Source organism: Megalobrama amblycephala, linkage group LG19 (assembly GCF_018812025.1).
Source record: "Megalobrama amblycephala isolate DHTTF-2021 linkage group LG19, ASM1881202v1, whole genome shotgun sequence".
Classification (NCBI taxonomy): Eukaryota; Metazoa; Chordata; class Actinopteri; order Cypriniformes; family Xenocyprididae; genus Megalobrama; species Megalobrama amblycephala.
The window spans coordinates 19,311,574-19,323,769 of record NC_063062.1 but is presented as its reverse complement, the minus strand read 5'-3'; the positions used below and the strand labels follow the sequence as shown (position 1 = coordinate 19,323,769).

The 12,196-nt window shown below is 37.0% G+C and overlaps 2 protein-coding genes across 4 annotated transcripts in view; both read right to left on the bottom strand.

Annotated features, from left to right (window-relative positions):
* Positions 1 to 5,776, bottom strand: part of ptprq (protein tyrosine phosphatase receptor type Q) — a 93,785-nt gene extending 88,009 nt beyond the window's left edge. The window contains exons 1-3 of the mRNA XM_048168058.1: positions 5,625 to 5,776; positions 5,249 to 5,506; positions 67 to 284 (exon numbers count right to left, since the gene is read on the bottom strand). Of these exons, the coding sequence (XP_048024015.1) occupies positions 67 to 284; positions 5,249 to 5,506; positions 5,625 to 5,721 (573 nt within the window). The 5' untranslated portion in view covers positions 5,722 to 5,776. The remainder of the gene's footprint in view (positions 1 to 66; positions 285 to 5,248; positions 5,507 to 5,624) is intronic.
* Positions 5,777 to 9,454: 3,678 nt separating this feature from the next.
* otogl (otogelin-like) overlaps positions 9,455 to 12,196 on the bottom strand; it is a 65,792-nt gene continuing 63,050 nt past the window's right edge. For 2 of the 3 annotated variants that reach the window (XM_048168061.1, XM_048168062.1), the window contains exons 58-59: positions 11,121 to 11,200; positions 9,455 to 10,744 (exon numbers count right to left, since the gene is read on the bottom strand). In XM_048168061.1, the coding sequence (XP_048024018.1) occupies positions 10,544 to 10,744; positions 11,121 to 11,200 (281 nt within the window). In that variant the 3' untranslated portion in view covers positions 9,455 to 10,543. Of the gene's footprint in view, positions 10,745 to 11,120; positions 11,201 to 12,196 lie in introns of those variants that run through there. The other variant, XR_007181555.1, reaches the window with a different exon arrangement.

The window sequence follows — 12,196 nt, the reverse complement described above, 5'->3', positions numbered from 1 at the left end:
TCCAGTCTTTCAAAAATAGTAGGAAATACTGTACGTCATTACTGTTTATGTGTATTTGCCATCTACCTCATGGTCATTCAAAGCCGTCCACAACAGCAGAAGATGGTTATAGGACTTTAAGTAGGATGTGATGGACAGAAACTCTGCATCTGTCTGTATGTTGGCCAGATGTGACCCTGGGGTTGATCCTTCACACATTTGCTTCGCTCCAGACCATGACGTAAACCTTGGGCTCACCTTATAACAGCTCCACCCCACAGCAAGCCAGCCAACGAGACACTGACCTGCAGGAGGACACGTTACACCATCAGTGTACATGTGTCTTTACAAGGTTTTATACTCTTTACTACACAATTTTTCATCTTCAAACATTTGACATTCCAAATCAGTATGATATTTTATTTCATGGGGCACAAATGGAGATTACACAAAAGATCTCTACTCTACACTTTTTCATTCAACCAAGGGGTATATGTGTCACATGTTCTGTTTTCATTCAGGTTTCATTGTGTTGCGTTTCCTGTTAAAGGGGTGGTTCAATGCGATTTTACTTTTTTAACTTTAGTTAGTGTGTAATGTTGCGCATGTCTTTTAAACGTATAGTCCTGTTGCTATTTTATGGTTGAATCAGGACATATACAAAGAGCAACTCGTTTTTGCTTCGCTAGCCAGTTAACTGTTAGCTGTATTATAGTGCATACTTCTCCAACAAACACCAACAAACTTCTATGTTCATAAACAGTTGTTCATGCTGTAAATTAACACGCTACCTTTACAAAAATGCGACTACTCAGTCATGTATTCGGCTACAGTAAAGCTTTAATCAGGATAAAACTGTATATTGAAAGCTAACAAACAGCAGTGACAGCATATCTAAACACTTTGACACAAATACTAAATGAAATACCATAGAATTAACGTCCTTTAAAAGCAGCGATTGCTGTTCATCTGGGTCTGATTCGGGCTCAATTTGATACATCAAATTGAGCATAACCGAAGCCCACGTAACCGGTAACAAATGGTAAGGGGCGTGGCGTTTCCGGACGCTTCAGCGAATCACGACTGCTCTGGATTACACTGGGCCCGCTAACCAATCTGAGCACATTGCGTAATTTGGAGGGAGCGGCTTCACAGAAGCAGGAAGTCAAACGAGCCGTTCATATGACAGTGGAAACAGAAGTGTAGAATAAAGCTAAAATATATGAAAAATACAGCATTTTCAAAAAAACAAAGCATTAAGACATGTTAAACTGCGCCCCAAAAAAACAATATAGCCTAGAAAAAAACCATTGAACCACCCCTTTAATCTTCTAGTCCAGGGGTCTCCAAACTCGGTCCTGGAGGGCCACTGTCCTGCGGAGTTTAGCTAAAACATGCCTCAACACATCTACCTGGAAGTTTCTAGTATGCTTAATTAGTCCTTGATTAGCTGTTTCAGGTGTGTTTATTTGGGGTTGGAGCTAAACTCTGCAGGACAGTGGCCCTCCAGGACCGAGTTTGGAGACCCCTGTTCTGGTCTCTTAGGGTACATTTACACGACAATGATATGCTTAAAACGGAGAAGTTTTTCCTTTGAGTTTTCCGCATACAGATGACACCATTGTCAAAACGATCTCCATTCATACAAATCCGTGAAAATGACTAAAAACGCTGTATTCTGCTGGCAGGCCAATAGATGGCGATGAAACACTATCTACTGAACATGTAATGTGCATGTGCATGACGTCATCGTTTTCACAGAATTTTGTTGTTTACACGGAGACCATTTTCAAAAACTTGCACTTTGAAACCTATTTTCAAAAGTTTGCTTTTCGAGGCCACCAAAACGCAGTTGTGTAAATGAATGGCCAAAATGCATAAAACGTTTTCCGTTTTTGGTTGAAAACGGTGTTGTGTAAACGGCCCCTTAAAGGTCCCGTTCTTCGTGATCCCATGTTTCAAACTTTAGTTAGTGTGTAATGTTGTTGTTAGAGTATAAATAAAATCTGTAAAATTTTAAAGCTCAAAGTTCAATGCCAAGCGAGATATTTTATTTAACAGAAGTCGCCTACATCGAACGGCCAGTTTGGACTACATCCCTCTACTTCCTTCTTTAATGACGTCACTAAAACAGTTTTTTGACTAACCTCCGCCCACAGGAATACACAAGAGTTGCGTTTGTAGAGTGTGTTTGTTGCCATGTCGTCGAAACGCTGTTATTTTCATCCCACAGTCCAATCACTGGGTCTGATTCCGGCTCAAATTGATAGGGTAAAATTAAAGACATGTTTACAATAACACTGAGCGCGTGCATCTCCACGTTATGGTAAGAGGCGTGACCTTTCCGGGCAAGTTTTCGCTAAGCTGCTGTCGAATCACAACACAGGAACCGCTGGCACATTCAGAACTCGTTACGTATTTCTGAAGGAGGGACTTCATAGAACAAGGAAGTCATCAGCCCGTTTTTATGACAGTGGAAACAGCGGTATACAGATAAGTAAATTATGTGAAAAATACTGTGTTTTTTTACACGCGAAACATGAACACATGTTATATTGCACACTATAAACACAATCAAAGCTTCAAAAAAACACGAAAATGGGACCTTTAAATAGTTCAGTTCTCCTCTGTTCTGGCCCTGTTTGTTTCTATGGTTACTAAGTGATTAAGTTCCTCAGTTCAGGTGTGTCTGGTTAGTTTTTCCCTTTGTCTGGGGCACGTTCAAGCTCAAACCAGTGCGCAACGTTTTGCTATGGTTTCCGGGTTGAGCGACTTGTTTCTTGGAAACGGTGTGCAACGGGTTTGAGAGACATTTTCTAATGTTTAGTGGGTGTGTGTCAAAAATGTTAGCCCAATCAGCATCAACATGTATATAAACCACACGTTATTAAATAAACAGCTCGTAAATGTAATTAACATCAAAATAAATTCACAAAAGCAAGTATATTGTTTGCACATGTTTATTTACATTTATGGCAAAATAGCTTAAATAAAAAGAGCACAAGTATAGATCTGGAACTTCTTTAAGTCTGTCTAAATCATTTAGTAATTGTTTTCTGGTCCATATCCTTCCCTTAGGAAGGTGTACTAGACATTGATTAATGTAACATAAAAATACTATACTTATATATTTTGCTATTGTATTGTGGAGTGATACTTTCATTAACTTTCATAAAGGCAAATGTTGGATTACAATATTTAGGAACCACAGTTTCCACAAATCCATTCACTCGATTGGGATGTTCTCTTTTATTCTGGACGGCAAGGGCAGAGACTGTAACATCGAGCGTATTTTGCAGTACCACGTATTTATACAGATTTCATCAGGCTCTGAAAATTCTTAAAAAACAACACAAAAATGGCCTTCTCAGCTGCCATAGTTGCAACTTTTGCGTCATCAGAACAGGGTGTTCAACGCACCACCGTTTCCGTTTAAAAAAACGTTTTGCAACGTTTTGTCGGGGCTGAACGCAGCCCTGCTGTGTATATAAGCCCTCAGTTTGAGTTAGTTCTTTGTCCTCTATTGTCTTAATGTAGTGTGTTCATGATAGTTTGATTGTCTTGTTTTCTCCTGCGTTTGATTCTCCTATTATCCTATTTAGAATAAAGTCTTTGTATCAGTATTTCCTCGTCTGTGGTGACTAGAACACACCAGTACTCTGAAAATATGGTGATTTACATAGTCAAATATAATATAATGTCCCAAAAAATTGGCAAAAATCATCATCAAATATTTACTTTTATTAACATTCTATTAATATTTTAGCCAATTTTATTAAGATTTTGATTTTGCTTTAAGCTATTATATTTTGGTAACACTTTTACCCTTTAGACACTGGTCCCCTTTAGACATTCTGTTTCTAACACTTTATTTTGATGCTCCCCCAACAGACATTCTACTGACTATAAGAAACTTTGCAAGTACATGTCAACTTATTCTACAAGCCGAATTTATTAATAATAAATTACATTTATTAAGCCGAACCCTACCCTTAACAGTCTACTAATATTAAACTAATCCTCTAATGAGAGTTAGAGTTTGAAATGTAGGTGCAAAGTAACTATATATACAGTATTTCTGTTTAGCTTATTTTTTATTTCAGTTTTAGCAATTTTAGTACTTCAACTTTACTTTTAACTTTTCATGTAATATTCATATATATTTTTTCAGCTTAATTTAAATTTAGTTTTAGTCCAAGTCTTCTGAAGTCATACGATTGTTTTTGTGTGAGAAATAGATTGAAATTTAAGTTATTCACTAAAAATCTCAAATCCCACAGCAATTTCATTAATAAATGTTGTAATTTTCTAAATAACTGGAGTATAAAAAGTATTTGAGAAACTAAAAGGTTCTCCTATTGTATCAAGCCCAGTAAAAGAATTTTGGCTCTACATAACTTTTCTTTTGAGATATTTAGCTTCACGTACTTAGCAGAAACTTTTATCCAAAGTAACTTAAAGGGTTAGTTCACCCAAAAATGAAAATAATATCATTTATTACTCACCCTCATGTCGTTCCACACCCGTAAGACCTTCGTTCGGATCACAAATTAAGATATTTTTGATAAAATCCAATTGCTCAGCGAGGCCTGCATCACCAGCAATGATACTTCCTCTCTCAAGATCCATAAAGGTATTAAAACATATTTAAATCAGTTCATGTGAGTACAGTGGTTCAATATTAATATTATAAAGCGACGAGAATATTTTTGTGCGCCAAAAAAAACAAAATAACGACTTTTTAACAATATCTAGTGATGGGCCGATTTCAAAACACTGCTTCAGAGCGTTATGAATCTTTTGTGTCAAACTGCCAAACTGCTGAAATCATGTGACTTTGGCGCTCCGAAACACTGATTCGATTCGTAAAGCTCCGAAACTTCATGAAGCAGTGTTTTAAAAATCGTCCATCACTAGACTTTGTTAAAAAGTAATTATTTAGTTTTTTTGGCGCACAAAAAGTATTCCCGTCGCTTTATAATATTGAGATTGAACCACTGTACTCACATGAACTGATTTAAATGTTTTTAGTATCTTTCTGGATCTTGAGAGAGGAAGTACCATTGCACTGAGCCGTCAGATTTTATCAAAAATATCTTAATTTGTGTTCCGAAGATGAACGAAGGTCTTACGGGTGTAGAATGACATGAGGGTGAGTAATAAATGACATTATTTTCATTTTTGGGTGAACTAACCCTTTAAAATAAAGGAACATAATTCATCACAGACCCAACAATAAGCATGTGAGAGTATGTGTTTGTGTACATACCTGTTTTTATGGCCATCTGAAGGCTTTGTGTAACGTTAATTTGGAGATGAGGGAAGAATGTTTTCTTTTTCACAACGACATTATAACGATGTCCAGGCTGTAACCCTTTCACCTGGTGGAATGGCTGAAAATGGGATGCAACCCAACACTCTTCATCCAAACACACATCCAAGACATTTCCATCACCTAATGTAGACCAGCTGAACATGGCAGTCGTGGATGAGATGCTCATGCTTAAAGAGGAGCTCAGGAGAGGAACTAACAACAGAGGAAAACAAGAGCCAAAACAAAGTAGAATCTCAATGATGGTAAATAAAATATACAAATAAAACAATATGTTCATTTGTGTAGTTGAAGATACTGTCTTTATTGTTACCAAGGTGGAAAGTCTTGGCATCCAGCAGTTCTGTGTTATTGTATGATTGCAGACTAAATTCCAGTTTCTCATACACTTGTGGTGCTCTGAACATCATCACACACTCACACACGTCTTCACAAACTGCAATACTGCTCAGCACCTGACAGAGGGGGAAAAACTCAATTAATCAAACATATTATCAATGTGTGTGATCATTTAAGAGGGATTGTGTTTGTTTCGCACCTTGTTTCCCAATGAAAGTGCGTAGAAATTAGCTGTCTGTGATGGAAAACACTGAAACGCCACCTGCACATGGACAGAGGATGGACTTCTGGGACATGAAAGACTGAAAGCCTGAAGGACAAGAGGAAAGAGAAATCTAGGGATTATTTTTCTATCAAACCTTTAATACTATTTTAATAAGCTCCCTGTAAAATCAACATGAAAATTTGTTCACATCACACTTCTGCTTGTACTACATAGGACATTCGATGATTAACAAAGGGACTTTTCCAGAGGGAGGTAAAAAGTATTATTGCAATATCATTGCCAAAACCTTTATTATATTAACGTTAGGCACCACTGAATTCTGGAAGATTTAACAAAGGCTGAAAAATAATGTCAAAAAGCAGTATTTGTCTATTGATTAACATTATTTCAGATGCGAAAGTTACTACGTTTTGATGAAAGATTGTATTTTTTGTGTCTTTACCATCTTTAAACCAAAGTTCATTTTCATGAACTAATGGATAATGGCACAGGAATATTTATTAAGAAAGCAAACAGAGTCCATTTTGATTTCATGTTGAAGCTTTTCTAAATAACTATTCTAGTTTAGAACGGTTTTTAACACAAACAGGTTTTGTTATATAACTCAGAAAGGCATATTTCTTTATTTCTTCACAGTAATTCACAGCATACAGTTGCATTTTTTTGTGCTTCCTTAACTTGAAGATGAAGTGATACATTTAGAATGAACTGTTTAAATGAATTATTACCTGAAAGAAGTGCAGAAGTTGCCAAAACAAGGCCAGAACTTTGTCCATGGAGCTCCATCCCATAATTCCAATGTCCATAGACGACACCATATTCTTAAAGTAAAACACTGAGGTCTTTAGCCTTGCAGCTTGCACTGTAATAATAACCTACACTACAATAGTATGGTCAGTCAAACTTCAGCAGCATCCTAAAACAGTCTTTGTGGTCACACGAGCACTCCGTGGCATCTTAGAGCAAAAATTTGGTTCAGTTTACATTGAAAAAAATACCCTGCATTCCTTAAGGACACGCCTCCCTGCCACTACAGATGCCCATGCCAGCATCTTAGAACATTACAAAACACACTGGAGGATTCAACCACACCTCCTCTTGAAAGCAACTCTGCGTCTAGGTCTCCTTTAGTCGGATCAGATAGCCTCTACAGTACTTTTTTTTTTTTTGCTTTCATTTTTGACCTGATCGATATAAAGTACAGGTTGTCAAGACAACAGTGGCAGCATGTAGGAGTCGTGCAGGGTCAGTGGTGGAGTTGCGGTAAAAGTGAAGAGAACAAAACAGGCACAAAAAAATCCCGCACTAACACCAGACTCCTACATGCATTACATCACCCACTGAGAATAAAACTCAATTTATATTAGCTGTCATTTACAAACATTATGTAATGTTTGGAATGTTTCAGGTTTAAATGCATTTGCAATGGAAGTGCAAGCTTACAGTTGTTTGTTAATTAATTTATATATACAAAAATGTGTTATTTGAGCGATATAGCTTTTTAAAATGTCTATTCCTCCAGCTTTCGAAGTGTGTACTTTAATGTTTATACCAGTACAATGTCCTACCCCAGATTTTCATTGTCAGTGTGCACTGCTGTTTTTACTAATAAAGCTCGATGTTATTCTCTGTGGAAATTCAATGTTCACTGTACTGAACTCGCAACATGCCTTTAAATTCTGATTCAGCAGATGTACACGAGGGAGGAGATGAACTTTTCCAACATTTTAATTATCCGACTTGAAAGCAAAACACAACTCAGCAGGATATAACTCAAGTCATGCGTGGGCTGATCTAGTTAATAAATCACTGCTGAAATTAGATCAGGGTGAAGATCCTACATTTCTGCTGATGGATGCCAAGTGTTTTTTTTTGTTTGTTTGTTTGGTTTTTTTTGCAGTTTTATTGATAATAGTCCATTTGGTAATTGTACAGTGAGATGTCTTAAATGAAATATTCACACACACAAAGGTGAAATACAAAATGGCTTGGTAAATCAATTAAAGTGGGGTCTAATGCTATCATGCATTCGGACTTATTTACACTGTTAAAGAGTTGCATTCTCATGCTAAACATGGCCAAAGTTTCAAAAAACAAGATTGGTGTATGAGTATTTCTGTGCCAAATACACTCTTTCTGGATTCGGAAAAGTTTCGGAAAGTTTTTTTCGAGTATGGCCCTGTATCACATCATAAAGGGTGGAATTCCTTGTATGGGCACTTCTCCCTGATAAGCGTGCACACACACATCTCCCAGAGCGAAAACAAGAGCACGCCCATCAACGTGCTTCGTTCAGGTTACGGAAGCCGAGAGATTTTTTAACAATATCCCCAAAGAAGTGTGTTTTTGGCTTTTGATAAAATCTGATGGCTCAGTGAGGCCTGCATTGCCAGCAAGATCATTTCCTTTTCCAATGCCGAGAAAGGTATAAAGCAACGAGAATATTCTTTGTGCGCCAAAAAAACCCAAAACAAAATAGCGACTTTATTCAACAATATCTAGTGATGGGCAATTTGAAAACACTGCTTCATGAAGCTTCGAAGCTTTACGAATCTTTTGTTTCGAATCAGTGGTTCAGAGTGTGTATCAAACTGCCAAAGTCATGTGAACTATTGAAATTTCGAAACACTTATAACGTAACGAAGTCTCGTTTACTGAAATCACGTAATTTTGCTGCTCTGAACCACTGATTCGAAACAAAAGATTTGTAAAGCTTCGAAGCTTCATGAAGCAGTGTTTTGAAATCAGCCATCAATCTAGATATTGTTGAATGAAGTCGTTATATTTTGTTTTTGGTGCTCAAAAAGTATTTTCGTCGCTTTATAATATTAACGTTGAACCACTGTAGTCGCATGAACTGTTTTAAATATGTCTTTAGTAGCTTTCTGGGCATTGAAAAAGGAAATGATCCTGCTGGCAATGTAGGACTCACTGAGCGAGGTCTGCAACGGGAGAGAGCGTCAGGAGACGCGTGGTGAGTGAGTGGGTTAAATGTAAATCACGAACACGTTTCTCATTCCAGTGATTGGCGCGGAGACAACAATACTGAAGTGAAGCCCTTTGTGGATTGTGTATACTGAGACTGGAGTGAAGCCCTTTGTGGATTAATTATTTTATTGTTGTGCGTTGCACCGTCTTTTTGTTGGACATTTTTGATTTATTGAATAAAGCTCAGTCAGCAGTTAAACGCCGACCCTGTCCTCTTCCTTCCCTACGAACTCTGATCATACTACACCTGTGTTTTGTTGGCAATCGGCGTGCAAGAGCATATAATGTAAACAACACAAATGTTTTTGTTCCCTTTTTATTCATAATAATGTCGCAGTTTGCAGACGATCTCTATGCAAAAGCTGCACGCACTTGTGACTCTTTAGCTGTGCCCACGGCAGGCACGCCTCCAGGAGCTCGGCTTTTTTCCGGAAAGAGTCGGTACAATGTATCTATCATTTATAAATATGATAAAACTAAAGGCTTTCGGCGATAGGAAGGATGCAATACTACTCTACAGGTACTCAAGATTAACATGAGATTGGCGCAAACTGTGTGTGTATCCTTTAAATGATTGATTTGCACAGTGCAATTTTTTGTATTTTTATTTCATTATTTAAAAAACATTGACAATAACATGCAGGTTTTTAGGTATTTTACTAAATGCTAATTATTTTTAGGCGTATACAATTTTGTTCAGTTGCAGCAGAAATCATATTTTTGGCATTATGGCTATAGTATGGAGAATTCAAGTTCATCACGTTGTTTTTAAAGACGGCTAAGACATAGAGCACACCACAACTAGAGCATCAACACAACTAGTGAGTGACGGACTGAAGTGTGCGCCTGTCAAGCAACTGTGGATTTCTTTAAAATAGAAATATCAGTAAAGCTTTACAACAAGGTTCCAATTGTTAACATTAGTTAATAACGTTAGTTAACAAGAACTAACAAAGAAAAAAATCTTCTAAAGTAACTTAACTAATGTTAACTACTGGGACCTTATTGCAAATGTTACTGAAATATCAAATTACTACTTAAGACTGGTTTGTTAATTTTTTTCCTGTAATTAAAAAAAGATTTTGTTAGAAAAAAGCACTAAGATGCATTAAAATAAAGCATTTGGTTAAGTTAAGATCTTAAGATGTACAGTATAAGTGTACTTAAAATGTTTATGGAACATATTGGTCGCACTTTATTTTACAGTTCTGTTCCACATGTACATACTATGTACTTTTTATAGCAATTACAATAACTGTGTTATAACTAGGTACTAACCCTGTACCTAGCCCTAAACCCAACCTTAACCCATGTAGTTACCTTATATTACCAATACTTTCTTAGGTAAGTACACTGTAAGTACACACAGTACTGTAAAATAAAATGTAAAATATTAATACTAATAATACTATTCCGCATGTCATTTAGTCTTTTAGCAAATGTTAATACTCTAAAATCTAAACAATACACAAATTTAACAGCAGTTTGTTGTTCTTACTCTAATGACTGTTTGATTAACATATTACAGATACATTTTAGATATCAAAGACAACAAAAAACAGTGATAGTGTTAGTAGTTTGCAGTTTTACAGATACTGTACTGTATACGCAGTCAAAGTCTGCGTCAAGCTAGCGCTCTCACTGAGACCTTAACTTTACTGCACACAGTCCGCAAGGAATCAATTCCACTGGCATGAGCAGTCCATTGGCTCCTGGTAGTAATAGTCCACCGTAGTGGCGTTTCGAGTGCAGTATAGCTGAATGATGCGGTTTTGTAGGCCGTTCTCACGGCAGCACTTGCAGAAACGTGCATGACTGTTAATGTTAAAATTAAAGATGGTGGCAGATGGACATTTTCCATCACACGAATACACAGTCACCTGAAGAGAAAAACCAAGAGAGATGAGATTAACAACTCCAGGAGATTAATTATGCTCTATTCAATATTGAACAGAACAGAACAGAACAGAATAGATCATAGGTGTTCAACCCTGCTCCTGGGGGCCCACTGTCCTGCAGAGTTTAGCTCCAACCCTAATCAAATACACCTGAACCAGCTACTCAAGCTCTTCAGGATCACTTTAAAAGCTAAAGCAGTTTGGATAAACTTTGCAGGGCAGTGGGCCTCCATGAGCAGGGTTGAAGACCTCTGGATTAGAGAATAGAAGCAAATCTTATACAATAGATTAAAACAGCAGAGAATGTATATCTGTAACAACAGGAATTGCAGTTTTAATGTGAATCTTTCACACTCACAGGGGCATTACTTCTACAGTCATCTTTTCTGATGGTGGTCCTGATGGCGACTCTCTTACAGGTTTTACCATCTTCTTTGCCTACACACACACACACACACACACACACACACACAGAAACAATGTGACTTACAAATGAACACAAACATGCACATTTTTGTTTGTAAAAAAACATTAAACAATCTTAAATAAAATAATAATAATAATTTAAAAAATAGGAAAAAAGTGGGGCAGGACATTTTTTTATCCATCGTTATTTCCAATTATTGCAGTAACATTACTTTAAAGGATTACTTCACTTTCAAATGAAAATCACCCCAAGCTTTACTCACCCTCAAGCCATCCTAGGTGTATATGACTTTCTTCTTTCTGATGAACACAACCCTGGCGCATCCGAGCTTTATAATGGCAGTGACCGGGATCAACAAGTATGAGCTGAAGAAAGTGTCTCCATCCACATCCATCAAAAACACACTCCACACGGCTCCGGGGTTAATAAAGGCCTTCTGAAGTGAAGTGATGCGTTTGTGTAAAAAAATATCCATATTTAACAAGCTAGATATTTTACTTCATAACTTTCACCAGACCGCCTTCCGTATTCAACTTACGAAGAAAGTGTAAATCTCTCGCAGTTAAAAAAAGCTTACGCTACGTCCTACGCCTTCCCTATTCAACTTACGGTAAAAACCTAACAGACGTAACGTCAGTTTACACTTTCTTCGTAACTTGAATACGGAAGGTGGTATGGCGAAAGCTAGATATTTTACTTCATAACTTGTTAAATATGGATTTTTTTTCTTTTTTTTACACAAATGGAGACACTTTCTTCAGCTCATACTTGTTGATCCCGCTCACTGCCATTATATGCATCAGGATATTCATTAATATATCTCGGAGTGTGTTCATCAGAAAGAAGAAAGTCATATACACCTAGGGCTTGAGCGTGAGTAAAGCTTGGGGTGATTTTCATTTGAAAGTGAACTAATCCTTTAACTGACATTAAATTACTGCATTAATTATTATTAATTATTGGCATGATTTCAGAAAGGCAGTTTTTTTTTTGGGTCAACATTAATC